Source organism: Nelumbo nucifera, chromosome 4, assembly GCF_055504915.1.
Source record: "Nelumbo nucifera cultivar China Antique chromosome 4, China Antique-T2T, whole genome shotgun sequence".
In the NCBI taxonomy this organism is placed as follows: Eukaryota; Viridiplantae; Streptophyta; class Magnoliopsida; order Proteales; family Nelumbonaceae; genus Nelumbo; species Nelumbo nucifera.
This window is the reverse complement of record NC_142652.1, coordinates 47,019,313-47,043,775: the sequence shown is the minus strand read 5'-3', so window position 1 is coordinate 47,043,775 and position 24,463 is coordinate 47,019,313. Positions and strand designations below refer to the sequence as shown.

General features: G+C 40.6%; 2 protein-coding genes across 2 annotated transcripts; one reads left to right on the top strand and one right to left on the bottom strand.

Annotated features, from left to right (window-relative positions):
* Positions 1–1,279: 1,279 nt before the first annotated feature.
* LOC104589394 (Protein prenylyltransferase superfamily protein) lies at positions 1,280–3,151 on the top strand. Its single transcript, XM_010247706.3, has one exon. It carries the CDS (start codon positions 1,529–1,531, stop codon positions 2,534–2,536), a length of 1,008 nt encoding a protein of 335 aa, XP_010246008.1. The 5' UTR covers positions 1,280–1,528; the 3' UTR covers positions 2,537–3,151.
* A 16,440-nt stretch (positions 3,152–19,591) lies between these two features.
* On the bottom strand, positions 19,592–20,877 carry LOC104589395 (uncharacterized). Its single transcript, XM_010247707.2, has 4 exons — positions 20,389–20,877; positions 20,215–20,290; positions 19,947–20,119; positions 19,592–19,847 (listed from the first exon to the last, which is right to left on the bottom strand). The coding sequence occupies exons 1-4, from the start codon at positions 20,499–20,501 to the stop codon at positions 19,772–19,774; spliced, it is 438 nt and encodes a 145-aa protein (XP_010246009.1). The 5' UTR covers positions 20,502–20,877; the 3' UTR covers positions 19,592–19,771.
* Positions 20,878–24,463: the final 3,586 nt, after the last annotated feature.

Here is a 24,463-nt window from a genome sequence, read left to right as displayed (position 1 = left end):
CACGAACGACGTTGATTCGTTGCCGAGTGTTGTTGGCTACCTACATCTTCCTACGCTACGTTGCATCTTTCAGGTTAAATAATTTCGGTTTTAACCAAAATATCCGAAATAACAAAAAAAAAAGGGTTCGATTTATTCAGTTTTCATATATTTCAGTTTTGGTTCGGTCTACCATATAATTAAATCGGTTTTTAAAATTTTAGTTTTTTTTGCTCGATTTTGAACTGAAAAAACCGAATGCTCACCCCTACAACTACCTATGTTTGTCGTCAGATCTTGCAACAACGATGATAATACAAGAGAAGGGAGTGAGGAGAGAGGAAAAATGGCATGACAATTGTCATAAACAATAGGGGTGGTGCAAGACAATAGTTAAACAGTAAGGGTAAAGTTAGTAATTAACTAAACATAGGGATAATTTAAGAAATTTGTCCTTTATTAAAATACATAGATAAAAGAATAAGAAATCCATATTTAGTTGGGAGGTCATTTTCCAATAGATAGATGAATTCGGATTAGAGTTTGTTGCTACTATTAAGGCCCTGTTTGCTTTTCGGTAAGTTATTTACTTGGGTAAATGTAGTTACCTAGGTAAGTTTCTCGTAGGAAACTCTTATCCGGGTAAGTGCATTTTACCCATGTTCTTTTATTTCCTAGGTAAATAAGGTAATGACCATTTTAACCATAAAAATTAATTATTAAAAGGGGCATTTTTGTCCCATTAAAGTGTTAGCAACTTCCCCCCTAGGTGTTATTTGCCCACTTAGGATAAGTGATACTTAGGAATATAAACTTTCCTTGGTCCCCACATGAACCTGAAAAATGAATAAGAGATTCTCGTCACTAAAAACCAAAATCCCATTGACCAACTTTCCCACTCTTAAAATCCAAAAAAGGAATGCCCCTAAAAGTAGACTCTAATTGAGATGGCATGGCATGTTCATATTAGAGGCTGCCGTAAATGCAGGATCCAAACCCAATCCAACACGTGTGTTGGGTTTTTGGAGTCAGTTTACCCAACAGAATAGTTACCCATTAAACACAACTCCGGATCACTTCCAACAAAATACATTCCAATCCTCTACCAATGTGATCTTATATAGCACATCTCATACATGGCGGGTCCTATTTTTATTTTATGGTGAGTCTATTCTCATAGTGAGATGTGCAGTATTAGATGAAATTGGTAAAGGGTTGGAACGTGTTTTGTTGGCGGAAATTCTCAACTCATTAAACACTCCCATTAAAATCAGATGGCAGATGCACTGAGAGTTGATAGACGCCTAGATCACCCGATAGCAAAGCAAAACCGTCTCGATCCCTCTAGGCCCCACACCTACAATTCGTCAGTTCCACATGTGAGAAGGAAATAAAGAAAAGTTCCGGACATCAATGTAATTTTGATACTCTCCCGCTCGTACCATTCTCTGCATAACAAACAGCAATAGCAAAAGCCCTGCTCATTGTTTTCAACCCCTTCGTCTTTCTTTGCCATCAAGAGATAAAACCCTACACCCTAACCCTAGCCATGGATACTTCCTTAATCCGAGGAGCTCTCATCCATGGCAGAACATCTCTCCCTATCTCCTTCACTTCATCATCACCTTCCCATCTCCGTTTCTCCACCCAACCACCTTCAATTTCCCAAACCAGGGCTAGGGTTATAAGCGTTAGGGTTTCTTCGAGTTCCAGTCCTAACTGTGACAAAAACCTCATAATCCGAAGAATTAAGAGCACTGCCTCAACGGCGATTCTAGCAACTGCAGTGGCCGCATTGATGGTCGGAAAGTTCTCTCAGTTTCCGGCCAGGGCTGAACCCCCGGCGACGTTCACGGAGGAAAAACCTGTGTTGGAAGAAGAGCTGGGACAAGAGCAGGAGCAGGAGAAATCCCAGGAATCTCCGCTGTCTCAGTTTCTAGAATCGCATTCTGACGCCATTGACGCCTTGAAATCTCTCTTGCAACGGAAGCTGGAAGATGGAGAGGATGAGGAAGCTTTGAAGATATTGGAACGCTTGGTTTCTGCTCAACCATCGGAGGTTGAATGGAAATTTCTCGTGGCGAGATTATTGAATGAAATGGGGAAAGTTGATGAAGCTCGGCAGGTTTTTGAAGCTATTTTGGCTGTGAATCCTCTCTCTTTCGAAGCTCTATTCGAGAATGCCTTGCTTATGGACCGCTGTGGAGAAGGTGAAGCAGTGCTTAACCGGCTTCAAGAAGCCCTGAAACTTGCAGAGGAGGAAAACAAGGTGAAAGAAGCTCGCGACGTAAGGTTGATAATGGCACAGATTCAGTATCTTCAGAAGAATGTGGATGAGGCATTGAGGAGTTATCAGGAATTGGCCAAGGAGGACCCCAAGGATTTCAGGCCTTACTTTTGCCAAGGGGTGATTTATAGCTTGCTTGATCGGAACAAGGAGGCGAGAGAGCAGTTTAAGAAATACCACGAACTTTGTCCCAAGAAATTCGAGGTGGAGGGGTTCTTGCAGACTCCATTGTCGAGGATGAAGCTGTTTGGGACAGACTCAGATAATTGAACATCGTGGATTTTTTGTTGCTGAGGATTCGATAATAAGTGGGGAGAGAAGTTATATTTCTCCAGAAGGCAGAGTTGAGATTTTGTCTGGTAAAGTTCTGCTTGTTTTAAAATTTTCAGTAGGTACTTACTTTTTGGTTCTGTAGGTTAAAGCAAGGCTGTCGAATCTCCATTGCAGCTTCATAGGAAATAATTACAGAGAAAGGAAAAATTTGTCTTGTGCTTCTATAGGTAAATATAGCATAATCTGTGGCAGTTTCTGCCTGTTCAAACTAATAGTGAAAACTTCAAAAAATAATGAACCATAACAAGGGTACAGAGGCATTGAATTTCTACATTGTAAGACATCTTTATGGACCCTGTCTTTCCCTGGGTATCTGCCAGATCAATTTGCAGATTTTTTTTTGATCAGTAGATCAATTTGCAGATATTGACAGGAGAGGATGATATGTTAACATAGGTGCCTAAAATCTGATCTATTTGGTGGTTATGGAAAGCTTTCTGGTTTCAAAATTTACCCCATCAGCCCATGTTAAAGCTTGGTAGTGTTTGTTGCCCACTTAGTTATATTATCTTCTGCCAAATGAAGACAATGATGCGAGTCATTTTCTCCAAATTGTTTGTTTCAGGATCTTTTATTAGCTCCAAGAATATAAACAAGATTCTCTCACTTCAGTTTGATGATTCCATAAGCTCCCAACTATTGGAGTTTTATAATTGTTTCTTTCATTTTTTTTGGTAACTGTTGTTTCTTTCATTTTATGTTATGTTAAATTACATGATTTGAATTTTTAAGGAAAAACCTATGATGCTGGAAAGACGTGATACCCAAAGGGATTTGACCAATGAAAACTCCCCATCAATTTTTGTTAAAAACTCACCTTATTGGTTACCACATTTATGAAGCCGGTTGATTGGTATAAGTTTTTCTGCCATCATGTATTTCCAGCATCAGTGGAACTCATTCTTTTAACTGCTAATTCTGGTGATGTTTGGCATCGATGATGATTTCTCCTTGCTGATTATTCAAAAATCGGTGATTTCTGGAATCAGTGATTTTTGAAAAATCGTAAAAAATTGTTGTTTGATATCATTTATGCATGTAAGCTGATTTTTGAGAAATTGGCTTTGAGTCTGTTTGGTACTGATTTTCAAGGGCCAATTATTTTTGTATTAGAGTTATTATTCAATTCCATGCCATCAAAATATCGGAATCAGTTAAAAATCAGGAAATCACCAAAAAAAGGTGATCCTTGAAAACGACTGATTTTAATAATTGATTTTTGGATGATTTCCCAAATATCGGCATAATCCGACCAACCAAACATGAAAAAAATCACTGATTCATCAAATTCTAGTGTGGATCCTACGTGGTATGGGTTTTTGGGAAATCATCATGCCAACAAGACAGGTAGCACCTTATTGCCTAGGCAATTTAATTTTTTAAATAAACCCTAAAGTCTTAGGTAATTTCCTATGATTCATAGCAATTAGCAATTGTCTTTCACTAGTAATTTTCAATAGTTTTCATAAAATAAGTATGTATTTCATATAAAAATTTATATGTAGAAAATCAACATATTCTCGAGAAGAAAAAGAAAAGAAAACTCAGAAAATATAGGGGCTGAATCCCTCTTGTTATCCAAAGAAAAAGAATAGAAAAAAGGGCGAAGAAGCTATAGCAACAACTTGAGATGATCATTCAACCTCACTCCTAAATAGAGGTGTAGGATCAAACCTCTCTATGTGGTATGGCCATTGGGCCTTAGGCTCACATGCATCTTTCACTAGATGTGTAAATCGGGCCGGGTCGCTCGTGGCTCACGTGCCATCATGCCCCAGCTCGTGGCACAACACAAAGCACAGCCTGCCAGGCCCGTAACGGGCCATGCTCGGCCCGTTCGGGAATATAGTCATTGGGAGCCTTGGGACTTGGGACTTGGGTGGTTCCCCCCTTCCCAAAGGGGCTCAACGGCTAGTTTCAGCTTTTTGGGGGTATTTTACAAAATACCCCCCAATAGTTATATAACAACTAGTTTATGAGGCATTTTGGGTAAAATTAGAAGTAATTTTACAATGATCAAAATACCCCTCCCAACAACTAAATAACAAATAGTTTTTTGGGTAATTGAATTATGTTCAATTCCTATAAATAGCTTTATCCTCCACCATTTTCATCACACCAATTTAACAATCAACATTCAACAATTCTCCTATTAAGTTATTCTCTTAATCTCTTCAGTCTTTCCTCTCTCAGTCTCTCAAACTCTCGGTCTCTTTCAGTCTCTCATACATTCTCTACCATATGAGTGAACTCTGATAGTCTTATAGTTTGATTGGTTGATTGTCTGATTCTCCAAGTTAGCAATTTGGGAGGCTTTGAGCCTTGGATGTTGTCACGTTGAAAGGCTTTAACCATTGAAATCAAGTTGGGATTTTGAACTGGCAATCCGGGATTCTGGGGTAAGTCCGATTAAATTAATTTTATTATTTTTTTAGAATTTGAAAATAATGGTCAACTCTTCCCAAAACCCCAAGTTTAGTAACTTGATTTGGAGAATATTTAAAATAGAGGATGTTGAGGGGAAGGGGAAAAGAGCAGTTTGCAAAAAATGTAGAAAAGACTTTAGCTATTGTAGCAAGGGTGGTACTGGCCATTTGACCAGATATTTTCTCACACATGAGAAGGAAAACGAAATAACCCACAATTTAAATGAATTTTTGAAATAATGAAAAATAAATTTTAAAAATATTGGGAGAAGTCGGAGTCTCGGAGAACATTTCTCGTCGCCAATCCTGCCATGGCACGTGATTCGTGATCTACTAACCCCTCTGGTAAGCTATAGTTCCATTGGAGTCTTGTTTAGTTGTTTTAGTGCAGGACCTGCAGGTACCACACTACGACACTACCACTGTACCAACCTACCAGGGTTGGCTAGATGCAGTTATGAATCATGATGCAGAATATATATTACAACTTTACAATTACAAGACAAAGGAGGGCATGATACTACATACTATTACAATACTACATACACTGGATATTTGGTTTTTCACTTGAAGGAGATGATGGAAAGTGATGTAACCGTTTCTGGGCACGTACCATTTTTTGTGATGTATAAATTTTTTTTGGCTAAGTACCTCGTTATTTGACCCGGTGGTGACGTGCCTTGGTGATGAACAACTTGGTGGCGAACTCCCTGGTGGAGAACTGCCTGGTGGCGAGATCCCCGGTGGAGAGCTACTTGGTGACGAACTGCTTGGTGGCGAGCTCCCTGGTGGAGAGCTACTTGGTGACAAACTACTTGGTGGCAAACTCCCTGGTGGAGAACTGCCCGGTGGTGAGCTCCCTGGTGACGAACTGCTTGGTGGTGAGCTCCCAGGTGGCGAGCTGCCTGGTGGTGGACTGCCTGGTGGCGATTTGGCTGGTGGCGAGCTCCCTGGTGGCGAACTCCCTGGTGGCGAACTGCCTGGTGGCGAACTCCCTGGTGGCGAGCTCCCTGGTGGCGAATTGCCTGGTGGCGAACTGCCTGGTGGACTCGTCATTTGACTTGCTCCTAGGCAGCCTGCAACTCAGAGGATGGTGGAGCTCCCTGGTGCAGTGCAACCCGACTACCCTCTGCATGAGGTGATTTCCTCTCCTTTGTAGGCGGCGGGAGCTGAGGGACTTGCGAGAACTGAATCAGAGGACTCGGGGGTATTTTCCCGACGGGGACTCTCCGATGCCTAAGTTAGCATTCTGATTACAGAGAGCATGGAGAGAAATGAGAGAGCTAGAGAGCAGGGGTTACCATCCTTTTTCCCTCCCCTCGGCTTTGGGGGTCGGAGTCCTTATATAGTGTTGTCCTCGCGGGTTAGGTGGGTGAAAAGCCTTCAAACGGTAAAAACCGTCATATCCCGTCAGAACCAGGGTACGGTGGTGAACTCCTCGAGGTTGTCAGGCTGGCGCTTGTGTCAGGTGGCCCGGTCGGCGCCTGGGCCAGGTTGTCAGGTCAGCGCCTGTGTCAGTCGGCGGGTCGGTGTCTAGGCCAGGTTGTCAGGTCGGCGCTTGTGTCAGTCGGCGGGTCAGTGTCTGGGCCAGGTTGTCAGGTCGGCGCTTGTGTCAGTCGGCGGGTCGGTGTCTAGGCCAGGTTGTCAGGTCGGCGCTTGTGTCAGTCGGCGGGTCGGTGTCTGGGCCAGGTTGTCAAGTTGGCGCCTGTGTTAGTCGGCGGGTCGGTGTCTGGGTTAGGTTGTCATGCAGGAGATCTTCTTGCGATACGCCAAACTACTATTCTGTACCGAGCTACCCCGCAAGTGGCTAGTTGCTCGGGGGAGCTATGCCGAGCTCCTTGGGCTATGCCAAGCTGCTTGTGGCGAGCTTTGCTGAGCTGCCTTGCTCCTTGGTGGCGAGCTCCTTGGAGAGCTGCCTAGCTCCTTGGCGAGCTCTTTGGTGAGCTACCGAGCTCCTTGGCGAGCTCCTTGGTGAGCTACCGAGCTCGCGGGGTATGCCATTATGGTTCATCGATGGGCGTCTTATGGGTTACCAGATCGGATCATGTGCCGGGCTGATCCAGGTCGCGCAGGCGGCGCGCAAGCCGTGCCAGGCCGGCGAGGTCGGTGCCCCGGCGGGACACCGACTTGGTAAGTTGTTGCTTGGGTGTCGCCTAGTTGTCACGACGTGCCACGTGTCACAATTTCACTGGAGGGCCAAATCTGCCCTCATCATTTGCCCCTCACTCCCGAGCTGAGAGTAACTCAACGAAGGGAGTAGATTTCTTTTGGCCCGTAAGTCGGCGAGCTAGTAAGTGTTGATCCAATTCCTTGGGCTTTGGGAGCTGCCTGTATGTGGCGAGCTGCCAGTAAGGCAAGGGGGTCTCCGCCAGTTCAGTAGTGTAGCCCTTAGGCTCTGGGGCAACTTATAGTTCACTTTTGCTGATTTTGCTCCTGCTGAGGAAGCGACTGGATATTTAGCAATAGTGTGGCCCGTAGGTTTTGGGAGTGACTCGTACTCTACTCTTCTTTGACTTTTGCCTGTGCCGGAGAGGCGACCGAGTCTTAAGCAGTAATGTGGCCCGTAGGCTTTGGGAGTGACTCGTAGTCTACTCTTTTTTGACTTTGCCCATGCCGGAGAGGCGACTGGGTTTTAAGCAGTAATGTGGCCCGTAGGCTTTGGGAGTGACTCGTAGTCTACTCTTTTTTGACTTTGCCCGTGCCGGAGAGGCGACCGGGTCTTAAGCAGTAATGTGGCCCGTAGGCTTTGCTTGTGAGGTGTCGAGCTAAGATTGTGCTGCATCAGCTTTGTAATGCCGGTCACCCACTCCTACAAGAAGCTACTAGGAGCTCGACCTTCGGGGGCAGCATTACTAACTTTAGGTCGCCAGCTCACACGGGAGCCTTGGAAGGCTCGACCGGTAAGGGCGCCTATGTAGTCTGTTGGCCGCCAACTCCCGTGGAAGCCACGAAGAGCTCATCTTTGTAGGGGGGACCTTGCGGAGAGGACTGGTGAGGCATTATCTGAATTGAAAGTAAGGTTGGTAGATCTACTTAGTCTGTTAGTTCCCGACATAGTCTTTGAGTTCATAAAAAATGTAAACTATAAAGCGATAGCTTCAATTTCTAAAAAGTGAGGACTTAGCTTTGGTAAGATGAGAACTTAGCTTTTGTAGGATGAGAACTTAGCTTTTTGTAGTGTGTTCCCACAGACGGCGCCAATTGATGTAACCGTTTCTGGTCACCTACCATTTTTTGTGATGTTTAAATTTTTTTGGCTAAGTACCTCATTATTTGACCCGGTGGTGACGTGCCTTGGTGATGAGCTACTTGGTGGCGAACTCCCTAGTGGAGAACTGCTTGGTGGCGAGCTCCCTGGTGGAGAGCTACTTGGTGACGAACTGCTTGGTGGCAAACTCCCTAGTGGAGAACTGCCCGGTGGCGAACTGCTTGGTGGTGAGCTCCCTGGTGGCGAACTGCCTGGTGGCGAACTGCCTGGTCGCGGACTTCCTGGTGGCGAGCTGCCTGGTGGTGGACTGCCTAGTGGCGAACTGCCTGGTGGCGAGCTCCCTGGTGGCGAACTGCCTGGTGGCGAACTTCCTGGTGGCGAACTGCCCGGTGGTGAACTTCCTGGTGGCGAACTGCCTGGTGGCAAACTCCCTGGTGGTGAACTGCCTGGTGGCGAGCTCCATGGTGGCGAGCTCCCTGGTGGCGAGCTGCCTGGTGGTGGACTACCTAGTGGCGAATTGCCTGGTGGCGAACTGCCTGGTGGCGAACTTCCTGGTGGCGAACTGCCTGGTGGGGAACTGCCTGGTGGCGAACTCCCTGGTGGCGAACTGCCTGGTGGCGAGCACCCTGGTGGCGAACTGCCTGGTGGATTCATCATTTGACTTGCTCCTAGGCGGCCTCCAACTCAGAGGATGGTGGAGCTCCCTGGTGCAGCGCAACCCGACTACCCTCTGCATGAGGTGATTTCCTCTCCTTTGTAGGCGGCGGGAGCTGAGGGACCTGCGAGAACTGAATCAGAGGACCCGGGGGTATTTTCCCAGCGGGGACTCTCCGATGCCTAAGTTAGCATTCTGATTACAGAGAGCTTGGAGAGAAATGAGAGAGCTAAAGAGCAGGGGTTACCATCCTTTTTCCCTCCCCTCGGCTTTGGGGGTCGGAGTCCTTATATAGTGGTGTCCTCGCAGGTTAGGTGGGTGAAAAGCCTTCAAACGGTAAGACTTGTCATATCCTGTCAGAACCGGGGTACGGTGGTGAACTCCTTGAGGTTGTCAGGCTGGCGCTTGTGTCAGGCGGCTAGGTCGGCGCCTGGGCCAGGTCGTCAGGTCGGCGCGTGTGTCAGTCGGTGGGTCGGTGTCTGGGCCAGGTTGTCACGTCGGCGCTTGTGTTAGTCGGCGGGTCAGTGTCTGGGCCAGGTTGTCAGGTCGGCGCCTGTGTTAGTTGGCGGGTCGGTGTCTGGGCCAGGTTGTCAAGTCGGCGCCTGTGTCAGTCGGCGGGTCGGTGTCTGGGCTAGGTTGTCAGGTAGGAGATCTTCCTGCGATACGCCAAACTACTCTTCTGTACTGAGCTACCCTACAAGTGGCGAGCTGCCCGGGGGAGCTATGCCGAGCTGCTTGTGGCGAGCTTTGCCGAGCTGCCTGGCTCCTTGGTGGCGATCTCCTTGGAGAGCTGCCTAGCTCCTTGGCGAGCTCTTTGGTGAGCTACCGAGCTCCTTGGTGAGCTACCGAGCTCGCCGGGTATGCCGTTATGGTTCATTGGTGGGCGTCTTATGGGTTGCCAGGTCGGCCAGGTCGGATCATGTGTCAGGCTGATCCAGGTCGCGCAGGCGGCGCGCAGGCCGCGCCAGGCCGGCGAGGTCGGTGCCCCGGCGGGACACCGACTTGGTAAGTTGTTGCTTGGGTGTCGCCTAGTTGTCACGAGGTGCCACGTGTCGCAATTTCACTGGAGGGCCAAATCTGCCCTCATCATTTGGCCCCCACTCCCGAGCTGAGAGTAACTCAACGAAGGGAGTAGATTTCTTTTGGCCCGTAACTCAACGAAGGAAATCACCTCTGCATGAGGTGATTTCCTCTCCTTTGTAGGCGGCGGGAGCTGCGGGACCTGCGAGAACTGAATCAGAGGACCTGGGGGTATTTTCCCGGCGGGGCCTCTCCAATGCCTCAGTTAGCATTCTGATTACAGAGAGCTTGGAGAGAAATGAGAGAGCTAGAGAGCAGGGGTTACCATCCTTTTTCCCTACCCTCGGCTTTGGGGTCGGAGTCCTTATATAGTGGTGTCCTCGCGGGTTAGGTGGGTGAAAAGCCTTCAAACGGTAAGACTCGTCATATCCCGTCAGAACCGGGGTACGGTGGTGAACTCCTCAAGGTTGTTAGGCTGGCGCTTGTGTCAGGCGGCCAGGTCGGCGCCTGGGCCAGGTTGTCAGGTTGGCGCCTGTGTCAGTTGGCGGGTCGGTGTCTGGGCTAGGTTGTCAGGTTGGCGCTTGTGTTAGTTGGCGGGTCAGTGTCTGGGCCAGGTTGTCAGGTCAGCGCCTGTGTTAGTCGGTGGGTCGGTGTCTGGGCCAGGTTGTCAGGTCGGCGCCTGTGTCAGTCGGCGGGTCGGTGTCTGGGCCAGGTTGTCAGGTCGGCGCTTGTGTCAGTCGACGGGTCGGTGTCTGGACCAGGTTGTTAGGCAGGAGATCTTCCTGCGATACGCCAAACTGCTCTTCTGTACCGAGCTACTCTACAAGTGGCGAGCTGCCCGGGGGAGCTATGCCAAGCTCCTTGGGCTTTGCCGAGCTGCTTGTGGCGAGCTTTGCCGAGCTGCCTGGCTCCTTGGTGGCGAGCTCCTTGGAGAGCTGCCTAGCTCCTTGGCGAGCTCTTTGGTGAGCTACCGAGCTCCTTGGCGAGCTCCTTGGTGAGCTACCGAGCTCGCGGGGTATGCCGTTATGGTTCATCGGTGGGCGTCTTATGGGTTGATCCAGGTCAGCCAGGTCGTGCAGGCCTTGCGCATGTCGCGCCAGGCCGGCCAGGTCGGTGCCCCGGCGAGGCACCGACTTGGTAAGTTGTTGCCTGGGTGTCACCTAGTTGTCACGAGGTGCCACGTGTCGCAATTTCACTGGAGTGCCAAATCTGCCCTCATCAGAAATGGTGTGTGAATGCTTTCATCATAATGTATATGTAAATTTTAACAAATAACCCACAATTTTTTATTTTGTCAAATTATTATAAATATTGTTTTAATTTTATTTAGTTTATTTGCTATTAATGTAATTTTGTATTTTCAATTTGTAACTATATTGTCTATATAGTCTATAATTCTATATTATATTTTTTATATTTTATTAATTTATTCCATTTTCATATTTCATTAATCCAACTATCCAAGTATGAAGTTTATGAAGTATCCAACCATTGTATATTTCATAATTTCAATATTTGTATAATTGTATGCTTTGTAATTTGTATCCTTATTCATTCAAATTTAAATGAAATAAAACTTTTAAATTCCTATTTGAATTGCTTTATACTTTTATTTATTTATTCTTTGGGTTATTGGGTAATCATAAATTTGTTATTAATTTATTATTCGTTTCCCGTCCTAATTCTTGAATCCTGATCCAGTGATCCTAAATCCCTGATATGACATTTGATTTAACAATAATCCATTCAGTGAGTCTATCCCGGTTCGGACTAGGCCCAAGGCTTGCCCTGTGGCCCAGCTCGGCATGGCCTGCAGCCTGGCTCGGCCTAGGCCCACGTGCTGGCACGCCACGGCATAGGCCCTCTTGGGCCTGGGCCATGGGCCGGGTTGGGCCAACCCCCAAAGTTTCCACCAAGGAGGATGGCACAGCGGGTCGCCCACAGGTCGTGCCATGCCGGCCCGACATGGCCCACTTTACACCTCCATCTTTCACCCGAGTCCCCTCCATTGTGTAAAATGTAATAAAAAAACCAAGAGAAAAAAAAAAAACAGATTTACGTCTCCCTTATGTGATTCCTTGGGGATTTACCTTTTTTATTTTCTATCTTCTTCAAGAACTATTGGGAGTCATTTAGGATCCAAAGCTCAAATTTGGAGCTCTCTAAGATCTGGTTAAGTGTGTGTCGATTTTCAGATATTCCTACCATTTGCTTTGAATTAACTCTCCACTTTTCTCTCTCTCTCTCTCTCCGAAACCCTCGCTGTTTTCCTTGTAACTTGTATCCAGATCACTGAAATTCCTAACCTAACCGGACCACTCTTTAACTTAAATACATCTAAAAAAAATCTACAAAATTTGTTTGACCTGTCAATAGGTTAGGATTTGGGAAGACCCAACCGACCCGACCCGAATCAACACACTTATATAGGGTCTAGGTCTGTTTCTGTCCTGCTAATTATTGGGTTAGGATTAGTTTTGATTGTAATAATTATTTTCAGAGATTCCTACTATTTTCTTTGAATTATCTCTCCACTTTTTTCTCTCTGAAACCCTCCCTGCTTTCCTTGGAACTTGTACCCAGATCACTGAAATTCCCAAGCTAATCGGACCTCTAATTTTGACTTAAATACAAATAAATCCACAAATTTTGTTTGACCTGTCAATAGGTTAGGATTTGGGAAGACCTAATAGACACAAACCGAACCAACACAATTATATAGGGTTTAGGTCTGTTTCTGTTCTGCTAATTATTGGGTTAGGATCAGTTTTGGTTGTAATTGTATATATAAATTACTAGTTGAGCGGCACGTTGACGATATCTGCTCTTCTAACAAAAGATGGAAGGGTAAAGATATAGTAAGTATCAAAATTATTAAAAAAAAACATAAGCATTAACCTTATATGATAAGCACTATTTTTTTTTTTTTTTTTTTTTTTGACTTCTACCAAAACCAAGGCAAGTATTAGTAATATATGTTAAGATATAAGTATCACATTTTACAAAAATGCCTCCAGCCTAATGCCTATTTTCTTGTATTTGATGCCGCATACCATTAATAATAATCCCCTTTTTTTCCCAAATTGGTGGTTGTGGAATTGATTCTGCATCAATATTGGAGCAAACCAGCTAACATACCAATGAACCACAACCACCCCTTTTTTCTCTTTTACCATAAAAATTACTTATTTTCTCATGGTATACTTGTAATATTATCTTATTATGGTGTCTAAATATGCCAATAAATTAGTAATAAATACAGTTTGTTGTTAAATCACAAGTTAAAATTTAAAATTATTGCTGTGATGGCAATGAGGCAGGTTCCGGTAGGGTTTTGTAAAGTTTACCTGTCTCCCTAAACTTCTCAATCCGCCATCTCCAAAACCCATAGTGGGTTGGACTTTTAGATTTCAAACCCTTCACATGAAAATGCAAAACCCTCCCCGACCCTACCTACCTACATTTGAGGGTGGGGTGAGTTGAATTGGCAGGTTGGGTCTAGAAGCCACATCTAATTTCTTATTATTTCTTGTTATTTACAAGTAATAAACAAATAAAACAGTATGAACAAAACTCGTAAAAAAATAACATAAACAAACATAAAAATTTCCAATTATTTGATTAAACATGTAAAAATTCAAACTATAAATAACCTTTCACATAAAACTCAAAATATTACTGCATTCAAACACCTAGTACATAGGTTCATATGCATTCCAACAATATGCAAGTTGGGGAGGGTTGGATTTAGCCTAATACTGTACCCTTCCCGAACTTGTATGGATTGTATAATCCCAAAACCTGTCCTCACCCCAAAATCCAGTTTTCAAGGTTGGGGTGAGTACTTGTGGGGTAGGGTAGAAATTGCCATCCCTAATTCTTGCAATATAAAACCCAATAAGATCACGTTTAGGATTAGTTTTGCAAATTTACTTTTCAGGATAAGTTTGGGTCTGCGCCGTCTTGGATGACCTGGACTCAACTCAACACATTGATAGCACTATTTTCTCTAGACCTCAAGTTATTAGATTTTCTTGCTCTACACACACACAAACTACGGGTCATATAAATACTATATATAATATATTTTACAATTTCTTGTATATTTAAATATGGTGGATGGATGACAAGTTTCCTAATTTTTAAAACAAATGACTAGGATTTAAGTCTCTTAAAATAAAATACGTGCAAAATAAGGTAATATATAAGGTTGACTAATGGTAGTTAAGTAATATATAAAAGTAAGAGGTCATGTGTTCATGACTTATTAAATGCGTTTTAAAATTTCAATTATTTAAGGACCCAAGTGGTTTCATGAAACCGGGAATGGTTCACTGGTTTTTCGTGTAAATCAGTTGGTCAATCGGTTTTTACTTGGTTTTTAACATTTGCGATTATTGGGGTGTGTCAACCCGACTAGGGTCCCGTGTCACGATTTGACTGGCTAGTTGGTCCGATTTCCTAAACATTGCATTACATTACATTATGTAAGTTTTTAAAATAATGTTTTCAATTTGTTGTTGTTGATCTGGACGGTTAAAACTAATTTGATTAGAGCGGTTGAATCGTTGATTTGCTTGACTCAGTCACTAAGTCGTGGGTTTTGTTCATACTATTGAGTGAAGAAAAACAAAAGACAAACAAGAAAAGACATCATAAATCTTATGGTTATGAATTAAGGGTCCATTTGTTCCAGGGAATAGGACCTGGAATTGGAATGGGCCATTCCATTTCTGGATGTTTGGTCAACCGGAATGGGAATGAGTTGGTGGAATACTGGAATGTGATTCCCCCATATGGGGGAATGGCCATTCCCGACCCCATCCCCTGGAATGCCATTCCTGTTCCACTATTTAGGTTTTTTTGGACAAAATTTTGATTTCTTAGCAGTTATGGCTGACATAGATACATAAATGCTCTCTCTCTCTCGTCTTTCTCTCCTCTGCCTCTCTCTTAGTATTCCAATCTGCCTGCTGAAGTCTTCAACTGTGTAACTGATCCAGAGAAGTTTCACATTTCCCTAGTTCAAATCTGGTCAAGTCAACTCAAGCTTGAAGAATCTCAGGCTATAGGTAGAAGGATTTGAATTTTGCTCTGCCTCTTCCCAAATTTCTGTCTCTGTTCTGGAAGCATTGGATTTTCCTTTCTTTTCCGATACAATTTTTTAGGTTTAGGGATCTCCAATTCCGTAGTCGGCATCGAGTTTTCTTGGTACAATCCCATTAAAGCTGGGATTTAGCTGCTCCTAGTACAGGATTTTGTTCTACAGATTTCGTCATTTTAATTTAGACTGAATAGAACTGGGTTTTTTGGGCTTACAGTAACTCCATTTTAGAACTAGTGCACATTGACTTGGACGCAGTAATCACCTCAAAAGGCACAATGTCATCATCTCTTCATCAAAGACAACAATAACTTTTGACGGATCCCTACCCAATTTCACTACATTCTACGAACAATTACCAAAGATCTATTTCTCCCTTCAGCCGTACTGGCTTCCCTTTTATGGTAGTTCTGGGTGTTCTTTTCCCGTGGATGGACATGACTGAAAGTTTCATTTCAGCCGATGAATTAGAAATTTTGGCTGATTCTGATTCTAGCTTTTAGTTTAACCAAACAGAAACAATCGGAATCCGATTCCAATTCTTGACTAAACCAAATAGATATTGGGAATAAATGATTCGGATTCGGATTCTGATTCCGGTCTTATCTGTGAACCAAACGGATTCTAAGTCATATTAAATTACACGAATATCATCATTACTTTTTTTTGGAAAGGTGAATATCGTCATTACTTGATGGCTGGGTTAGCAAAACCTGAACCTGACATGAACTGAAACATAAAATCCCTAAGACCCTAACCCAATCCAACACCTGAATAACCCTAACACTAACCCGACCCTATATCCTATAGGGTTAAGCTGTGTTACTGATTAAGCCAGCTCACATACATCCATACTTCTGAGTCCTGAGTGTCTGTGCTACATTCTTTCCTCAATAGGAAGGTCAATAAATTTAATGCTGTTATGACCTTTGGTTTTCTGTGTTTTTACTTAATCGGGTTATAATTAATGGGTCCAACTATGATACCTAAAGAGGCATGATATATGCAAACATTTTTTTTTTTTGATAGAGGAATAGAGTTATCATCACCTGCCATAAATGTGATGTGCGGTATCAGGTGTTATTGATAGGTTGTTGGAACATTATTGGCAGGTGATCTGGACTTAGAGGAATAGGGGTGGGATGGCTGCATGGGACCAACTTAGCATTGAGTCTGAATCTAGTACCAATACAGGGTCCCAACATCCATTGCAGCTGCACATCTTGCCATGAAAGGCAAAGGAAGCATTCGTGAATCCTGATGCACGATTGCAATGGCAATGGCGAATGGTTGTTGGGACCCTTTGGTGGGATCAGATCCAAACTTGAATTCATTGGCAATCCAATATTATTCTGCTACTTTTATATCTGTTGGGAAAAATGGGGTCACTGTAACTTTAGAGGAGAAGCTCTGAGGCGCGTCTGAAGATACTGTCTTTAGAACGTTATTTGCCCCTATTCAGTTTTACTGAGTTTGCTGCTGTGTTACAAGCAAATTCATTCCTAGGATACAACAGAGCCTTGGGCGAGAATCTACAACCAGCAAAGTTGAAGAGTCTCCAAAGAAACGTTCTGTGAGACTGTAGTAGATCGGACTGAGAGAGAGAGAGAGAGAGAATTTCGAAAATTGTGTGTTTTGGAGTTTGATTCATGCTCCTTAAATAATCTGTGAAGAGGTATAAAGAAAATGTAGGTGCTGGTTTAGAGAAGGCACCTTGAACAGTCACAATTTCAAACATTGTGATCGTTTAAAAAGTAGATAAAAGTTAGTGACTGTTAACTTTGAATTGTGCCTCTTCATCACATCCGATCAAATCGTGACCGTTGATCTCATCAACGGTGATCAACGGCGAGCAAAGTGTGCCTCTAAAGCGCCTCATTGTGCCACAAACATGCGCGCACACGCGTGTGTACGCGTTGCGCAATATCGAATCCCCATACTCTCCTCTACTAATTCTAAGGAGTGTAAACCAGTTCCTATTGAAATACTAAAAATAAAACTTATAATTTTCCAATGTGGGACAAGTTCAAAACTGGGTTTTATAAGAGAAAAATTGATTTTTCAATCAAGTGTGCAGGTGCAATTTCTCATGTAATTGACCAATCAAACCCATTAGATTTAATCTCTTATGAGATTAAAATCCAACAATATCTACTAGTTTAATCTTGTATTCCAATCTCTTTTTTGAAATTGAGTTATTTTCATATCAATTGCTCAAAGATAAAATTGTAAATTTAAATACTTTTCTTTTTTGTTATTCATTAAATTTATATTATTTCTATTGTAGAAACCAACCTCAATAGTAACTACATGGATATTTTGGACATTTTTGTAGCTCTTATCAAAGGATTGTGACAAAAGAAGTTTCAGTAGTGGTGAGACATTTCAGGGGAAGTTTCAACAATTTACCATTAATCATTTGGTGACAAAAAAAAAAAAAACATTAATCAATTGACACTCAAGGTCACTTGTTTGAGTTGCTGCAATCCATATCTTATAACAGTTGTGTAACTGTGACTATATTTAAGGCTGTGTTTAGTTTAAGGGAAGATTTTTGCGGGATGGGATGAGAGAGGGAAAACGAGTGGAAATATTTCATGTTCCATTGTTTGCTTTGAAAAGGGAATATGGTGGGAAAGTCAACCCCTACAACATAATTATTAATTAATTAGTTAATTAGTAATATTTTATTATTAATTAATTATTCAATCAGAGATTCAGAATTAATGTTTTAATTTTTATTAGTTTAAATGTTATTAATAATAAAATATTTTAGTGAAATTTATGAATTAATTAATACCTTTAATATTTTATTATTAATTATTAATCAATTAATACATTAATTTTAATAAATTATTTTATTAATTTGTTATTAAAAATAAAAATTTATTAACGGGTCATATGGGTCTAAGAGATTTGCCAACTTTGTAGAGATGCCTTAGCAAAACAGGGGGTGGGGAGAGATTCACTATGCTCTGCGGAAGTGTAAGGAAATAAAAACATTGTAAAACACATCAATCAAACACATAACCACAGCTATAACGAGCTATAGCCCAATTGGCTATGTTACTCAAGACCGAATCAGCCCCCCACAAAACTGCCCCTGGCAATGTCCCACAGCACATTCCCGCCGTGTATTGGGAACATCTCCCGATGGGGATGTGCTGTGAGACGTTGTGGGGGAAAATCTTGTGGGGGCCCGATTTGAACTCATGTTACTCTCCTCAATTTGCCACATCATGGACTCTTTCTTATGCACATTGATCCTTGATCTTCATGGTGTTTCTCCTCTTGCAAGTTTCAGCCCTTGGTCCTCCTATAAATTGAAAAATCCTAATTCTAATGCTTACAAAGGAAACCTAAATACAATTTCATCTAATGAAAATAAAATAAAAATAAAAAAATAAAAAATTACAACTTTATCAAATCGACTAACATTCTAACCATTCAAGAATGATAACAATTGCAAAATTGGAATCAAGAACATAAGAGATCAACCCAACAATCATCCAAAGTTTAAATTAACAAAATCACATTATAATTAAAGAGTTAAAACCCTAATTAGCTTCATATCACATGCCCTTAATTGTGAAACACTCAAAACAACTAAACTTTTAAAAAACATTGAAATCACCAAATTGATATGCAAGAAAAACAAAGTTTTGGGCGTCCAAATATTTTGATCCATCATGATTCAACGGCTCAAATCAAACCATGCTTTGATACCATTAAAAGATAATGATTGTCTAATGATTATATTGTGCAAAACCTCCAGCAATTAGAGAGGTAAAATTTTCAAAATTTTATAGAAACCTTAATGTTGAAACTATACGAACGAAACAATCGGTTTTTCTTCTTGGATTGTTTGGGTTATTGGACCAAGAAGGATCAAATATTTTGGACCTATATTGAGTGTATTACTTGATTCTGATGTCCATAACTGCAGAAGTCGAAGTGATATTCACATCCAAGCTTGAATCTTCCCGAATCATTGCAACCAGTTGAAGGTTGTGCAACTATGTATTTGCAGTCATGGATTTCTTTTTCAGAATTTACACCTTTCACACAGTCTGGGTGATTTTTTGACCCAAAATAAGTCTGGAACAATGCTATAAAGATTGGCTAACAAGTTAGGTTGAATGAGGTTCAAAACTTTAGCTAAAAAGGTCTCATAAGGTTGGATCGACTTCAGCAATGATGGGGAGAACTTATATGGTTTCATCCCCTCCGATTGCTCCTTATTTATAGACTATGGAGGGCTGCAAGATCTCTCTCTCTCTCTTTGTCTATCTATGACTCCTAACAAGTTTAGGATTAAGTTGGAGAGACTCTTGTTCTCCTAATCCAACCCTTTAGGTTGGAATTTAACTAAGCAAATCCTAGTCATATTAGTAGTCATCTAGCGAGTAGTTTGATTTGAATTCTCATGGTAGACCTTTAGGCTGAGTTTGGAAAGAGTACAAATGCAAATACGTAGAGTGCAAAACTTTATATTTTTGTATTATTTTCTATGTATGTATTTATGTTGTACATATTTGGAAGCAGGTAGCCACAAGGAAATCAAGGCACAAAGATAACATGTTTTGAATCTGCATCTTATTTTAACAAACATAATATCGAAGAAACAAACCACATTACACAAGTCTCACTTATATGGTGTTCTCTCCAACACACGCAATCATTCAAATCTCGAAATCTAAGAAATAAAGCTAAAAATTTCTAACAATACAACAAAACTAGAGGCCAAACTCTAGATATTTCATTTGAGAAGAAGATTGATCGCCAAAGAGACCGTGCAAATTGCCAGACCACCCAAAGCCGGGAAGCCCAACCTCCTGGTTCAGGCGCCGAGACAAGTAAACAAATAAAGCACAAACAACAGAATCAAAGCCAAACAGATTAAGAAGTTACAGAGAAAAAGCAAGCAAACTTACCCGATCTTCAAACGGTTCTTGGGTTCGCCAGTAGAGTAGCCAGTGAAGTAGAAATAGCGGCTTACTGTATAAATCAGTCCAAGTACAGAAGAAAACAGAGGATGTTTAAGACCTCCTAGAGCTATCAACATGAAGAACAAAGGCATGAACTCCAGTGAGTTCTGATGCCCTCTCTGCAGCCATGAAATCAAAAACTCATCAAACTAAAGCCCAGAAGAAAAAAAAAAATAGAGATAGGAATTTGACTTTCTCTCTCTCTCCTGAGTACCTGAACACAATTAAAGAGTTTTGCATCCTTGTTTTCAGATTCTAATGCATAGAGGTTTGGGAAAAACACCTTATACCTGCAATTTTATCAGTCACAGAGAAGGATTTAGACTGCAACTTCGAGAAGAAAAGGGCATCAAGTTTGGAATAAACAAGTGGGGTTTTTGATTCATACCTTTTCCGAGCCTTGAGAACTTGGAAAGCCATCCAGAAATTGAGAAAGGTATAGAGAACCAGCACCAGAACCACGTACCCATATTCTCTCTGTAGCAACTCCACCACTGCCATCTCTTTTGCTTCGCTGCTCCGATCTGAGTTGACCCGGTTGTAGATTTGTATTCTCTGCTCTCTAGTCTTTTGACTCTTATCTACTGTATATAAAATGCATATTGCCTGACGATGACTTTATAGGCCAAAATCTTGGTTCCGGCTGCCAAATTGGGCTGTGGTTAAAAGTACTTTTAACTCATTAAAGTCAAGTAGTTGTTTTGGGGAGGCCGAAGCTTTTATTGAGCTTCTTTAACTGGATAAGCCACTAAAAAAGACATATTTTTTGGTTTTCTCACCCCAAGGTATTTGAAAATTTGATATTTGATATAATCGAATCAAATTCAATAATTTAAATATCTAATCGATCGAATTCGGATATCCTATTCATACCGAATAATTAATCAGATTTGAATTCGGATATGACCTTATTCGATTCGATAAATATTTGAATTCGACCGATTATTTAATTCTTATATATAATATATAAAATATTTTATTTAATTTATATATAATAATTAAATTGTATAAATAAATTATATATTTATATTTTTTATATCAATAAAATATTTATTTTATATATATTTATTAATTATCTAAAATAATTAATTAATCGAATTCGAATTCGAATCGAATATTCAAATATTTATTCGGATTCAAATTCAGATATTAATTTTCAATATATGTCGGATATCAAATTGAATTCAGATATCGGATTTTCTAATTGGATTCGAATTCGGATATTGTCTGATCTGATTTGAATTCCATCCGTTTACACCCCTACTTACCAAGACCAGCGCTCTATAAGCATACATATGGTGTGGGCTCCATGTGGGTCATAAACATGGTTCTAAAGTATCGCACGAACAGGCGTATTGGGTGTTTCATACTTCATAACTTTTTTTTTATAAGTTATTTTAATTGTTTCAGGATGTCGGTTTTTAGGCTTGTCTATTAAGTGGCTAAATTCTGAAATACCCTTTATCTGAGGTTTCAGGGAACTATCAATACGATACAATACAATACACCCGATGCAAGATGTATCGAATCAAAATTTTGAACCTTGGTCCCATGGAACATTGGCATGTTCATTCTTGATAGGTTATCTAGCCTGGTATGCACGACTTAGTTTCTAATTCATCCCATTGCTCTCCATGGGCCTCACCTCATAAAGCTAGAAACTCTTAAATGAAAAGCCTCCCAAATAGGCACTCATATGGTCTAGAAGACAACTGAGAATATCGATTTCTACTGCAACCCTATCCTGTGAAATCCATCCAATGATAAAATGTGATCTTCTGATATCTGCCATATGACAAGTTTTGAAGGCTTCAGACTTTACTCATGATCTGCTGCTTTCCACACTGTGCGTAACGGGCTACGTAAGTAATCAATCATAAGTGAACACATAATTAACACTGAGTGTACAATAAAAAAAAGAAAGGAAGAATGACAGTTCAACCCAGGGTCAGAATTTGTAGGCTCAAAATACATTTGGTGTAGATGTCAATTCGGAATTGATGGCAATTCACGGGTGAATATGGGTGCATAGAATGTAGGTTTTTTGATATTTTGAATGTTTATAGATTTGTAGTAGAATTCAAAAATCTGCGTTAGGCCTCTCCGTACTTTTCTTTAAAAATAAAAACCATTACAAAAATAAAGACGAACGATGTTATTATTCTATGTATAAAAGATAGAATATCCAAAACAACCTTTATTGGGATCTCTTGAATGGTAGTGTAAGCATGAAAACTCTTCTCTTGCTTCTTGCCACCAGAAGATATATTTTAGGTAAAAAACTTAAAACATACCCTCAATTTCATAAATTGATGTAACCATACTCTAAATTCTTAAAATGGACTTAAATATACCTTTTGACTCTTTTACCCTTTTATTTTCTTTCAAATTAATTTTCAAACACTATATCTAAATTACTCAGTGTCGGTCACACTAATACCTCTCCCTCTTCCCAGCTTTAACTTCTTCCTCACAGTGTCTAAGTCTAAACTCATCACCTCATTCTTGGATTTTGTGGCTGTTGAAAAAAATACAGCTAACCAATTATTAGAAGAATGGGTAGAAGACCATCCATGGCAGGATTGCGAAGTTATATATTAGTTCTTGGATTTTACGAGTGTTGGATTCTAGAAGATTTCAAATTATTAGGAGAAATAAAATTGTTCATTCCTTTCATTTTCTAGAAAAGAGAATGGGTCATTGCAGAGATTATTCTTTATTTTTCTGATCAGAAAAAGGAGCATTCCAATGGTGGCTAATTCATTGAATAAAAATGTGAAAAAACTAAAAAATTAGAGGCAATGTTGGAATGAAAAATCAGACTATTCGACCAACCATTCCTCTGTTTTCCATTCTCCTTTTTACATATGGGTTAATAGAATAGAAATAGAAATAGAAATGGCATACAATTGGTATAATAAGCCATAAAAAAGAGGCAGTAGGTATTAGTCATTGTCTGTGGTTCAACGTAATAAAAATCACAGTGTGCCTCAGTTATATGTAACCATTAACCAACAATGTTAATCGAGTCTGGATTTTAATCATGATTCAAAGTGTATATACGAATCATGACGATTATTATTTATTAGTGTCATTGTTTCTAGTTTAGGGACAGATTTGAACTTTGGTAAAGCATTTGTCGTGAAAATATTGTATATAATGTTCTTATATAGAATATATAATACACCTGGAACGAATACATATGTTTATTTGGAAAAGCTTGTAATCACGATTCTCAAATTGAAACATCATTTATATAATAAATTAGCCCAAAGACAATATTAAAAAAAAAATCATCCATATAGAAGCACCATTTTTGTCAAATATATTACAAAGTTTTCATTAAGATATTCATAAAGAAGAGGGGAAAAAAAAACATTAAGGCTTAATCCTGGGAGGAGGCCAGAGGGTATATACAAATATGTTCAATGCACAAACCTTGTACTTTAGTGAAAATATAACGATCTTTTAAGGGCAAAAATAACATCAATACTAACTTCTGTTAGTGTTTATAGGGCTTAATACTTATTTCTCTATGGGACTACACAACCCAGGGGTAGGGATGGTAATTTTCCCCATCCCCACCGAGTACCAGGCCTCCCCGACCAGGCAGGGATGGCCGGATGGGGTTGGAGACTGCCTTAGCGGGGGACAAGGCGGGGATGAGATTAATAAGAATACCCAGTTAGGGATGGGAACGGTAATGGAGAGTGAAGTCCACGCCCCACCCGACCCTGATTATATATAATATTATTTATGCTATTCATAAAATTATTTATATTATATATATCAAAATATATTTAAAATATTATTTCTATTTTAGTTTTTATTTTATTTTAAATAAATACATTTTTGAAAACAAACTTTTAATTAAAAAATTCAAAGATTCAGGTCCTCGATGGGGAATTCGTCTCCGTTGGGGACCAGAGGTGCAGGCTAAATTTTTTCTCAACGGGGATCAAGGTCAAAGATAGGTATTAATTTAAAACTCGAGGTCAGGGACGAGGAGTATGATCCCTGCCCCACACTTACCCATTGCCAATCCTACCCGAGTGGTCACCCCCCAAACCCATAAATATAGTTCCAATAATTATGGTAATTATAAATGTAGTATCCAATAACTATGAAAAATATTAAAATTTTCCAATTATTTATTTGAATAATTGAAAGCTTTATAATTTAACTTAAACTATCAAAATCACTAATTATTGCTCAAAAATTATAGTAAATATCAAAAGTATTGTAAATGTAAAAATTAAATTATATATTGAAATTAATTTTCCACCAAAAAATTACTGAAAATGTAAAAAAATAAATTTATATTTATTGAAATAAAATTTCCAATGAAAATTATTGATAATTTTTAATTAATAAATTTTATTTATTAATATTTTAATTAATTATTCATTTTCAGTAATTAATGAATTCAATAATTAATTTTCTGAAATTAAACTACAAAAGTT

Excerpts from the sequence above, each read along its gene's own strand:
- LOC104589395 (XM_010247707.2), bottom strand. The coding sequence starts at position 20,501 with ATGGCAGTGGTGGAGTTGCTACAGAGAGAATATGGGTACGTGGTTCTG. Across the intron at positions 20,291-20,388 it reads GTTCTCAAGGCTCGGAAAAG|GTATAAGGTGTTTTTCCCAA; the intron begins GTATGAATCAAA and ends ATAAAATTGCAG. Across the intron at positions 19,848-19,946 it reads AAGAACCGTTTGAAGATCGG|GAGGTTGGGCTTCCCGGCTT; the intron begins GTAAGTTTGCTT and ends CGCCTGAACCAG.
- LOC104589394 (XM_010247706.3), top strand. The coding sequence starts at position 1,529 with ATGGATACTTCCTTAATCCGAGGAGCTCTCATCCATGGCAGAACATCT.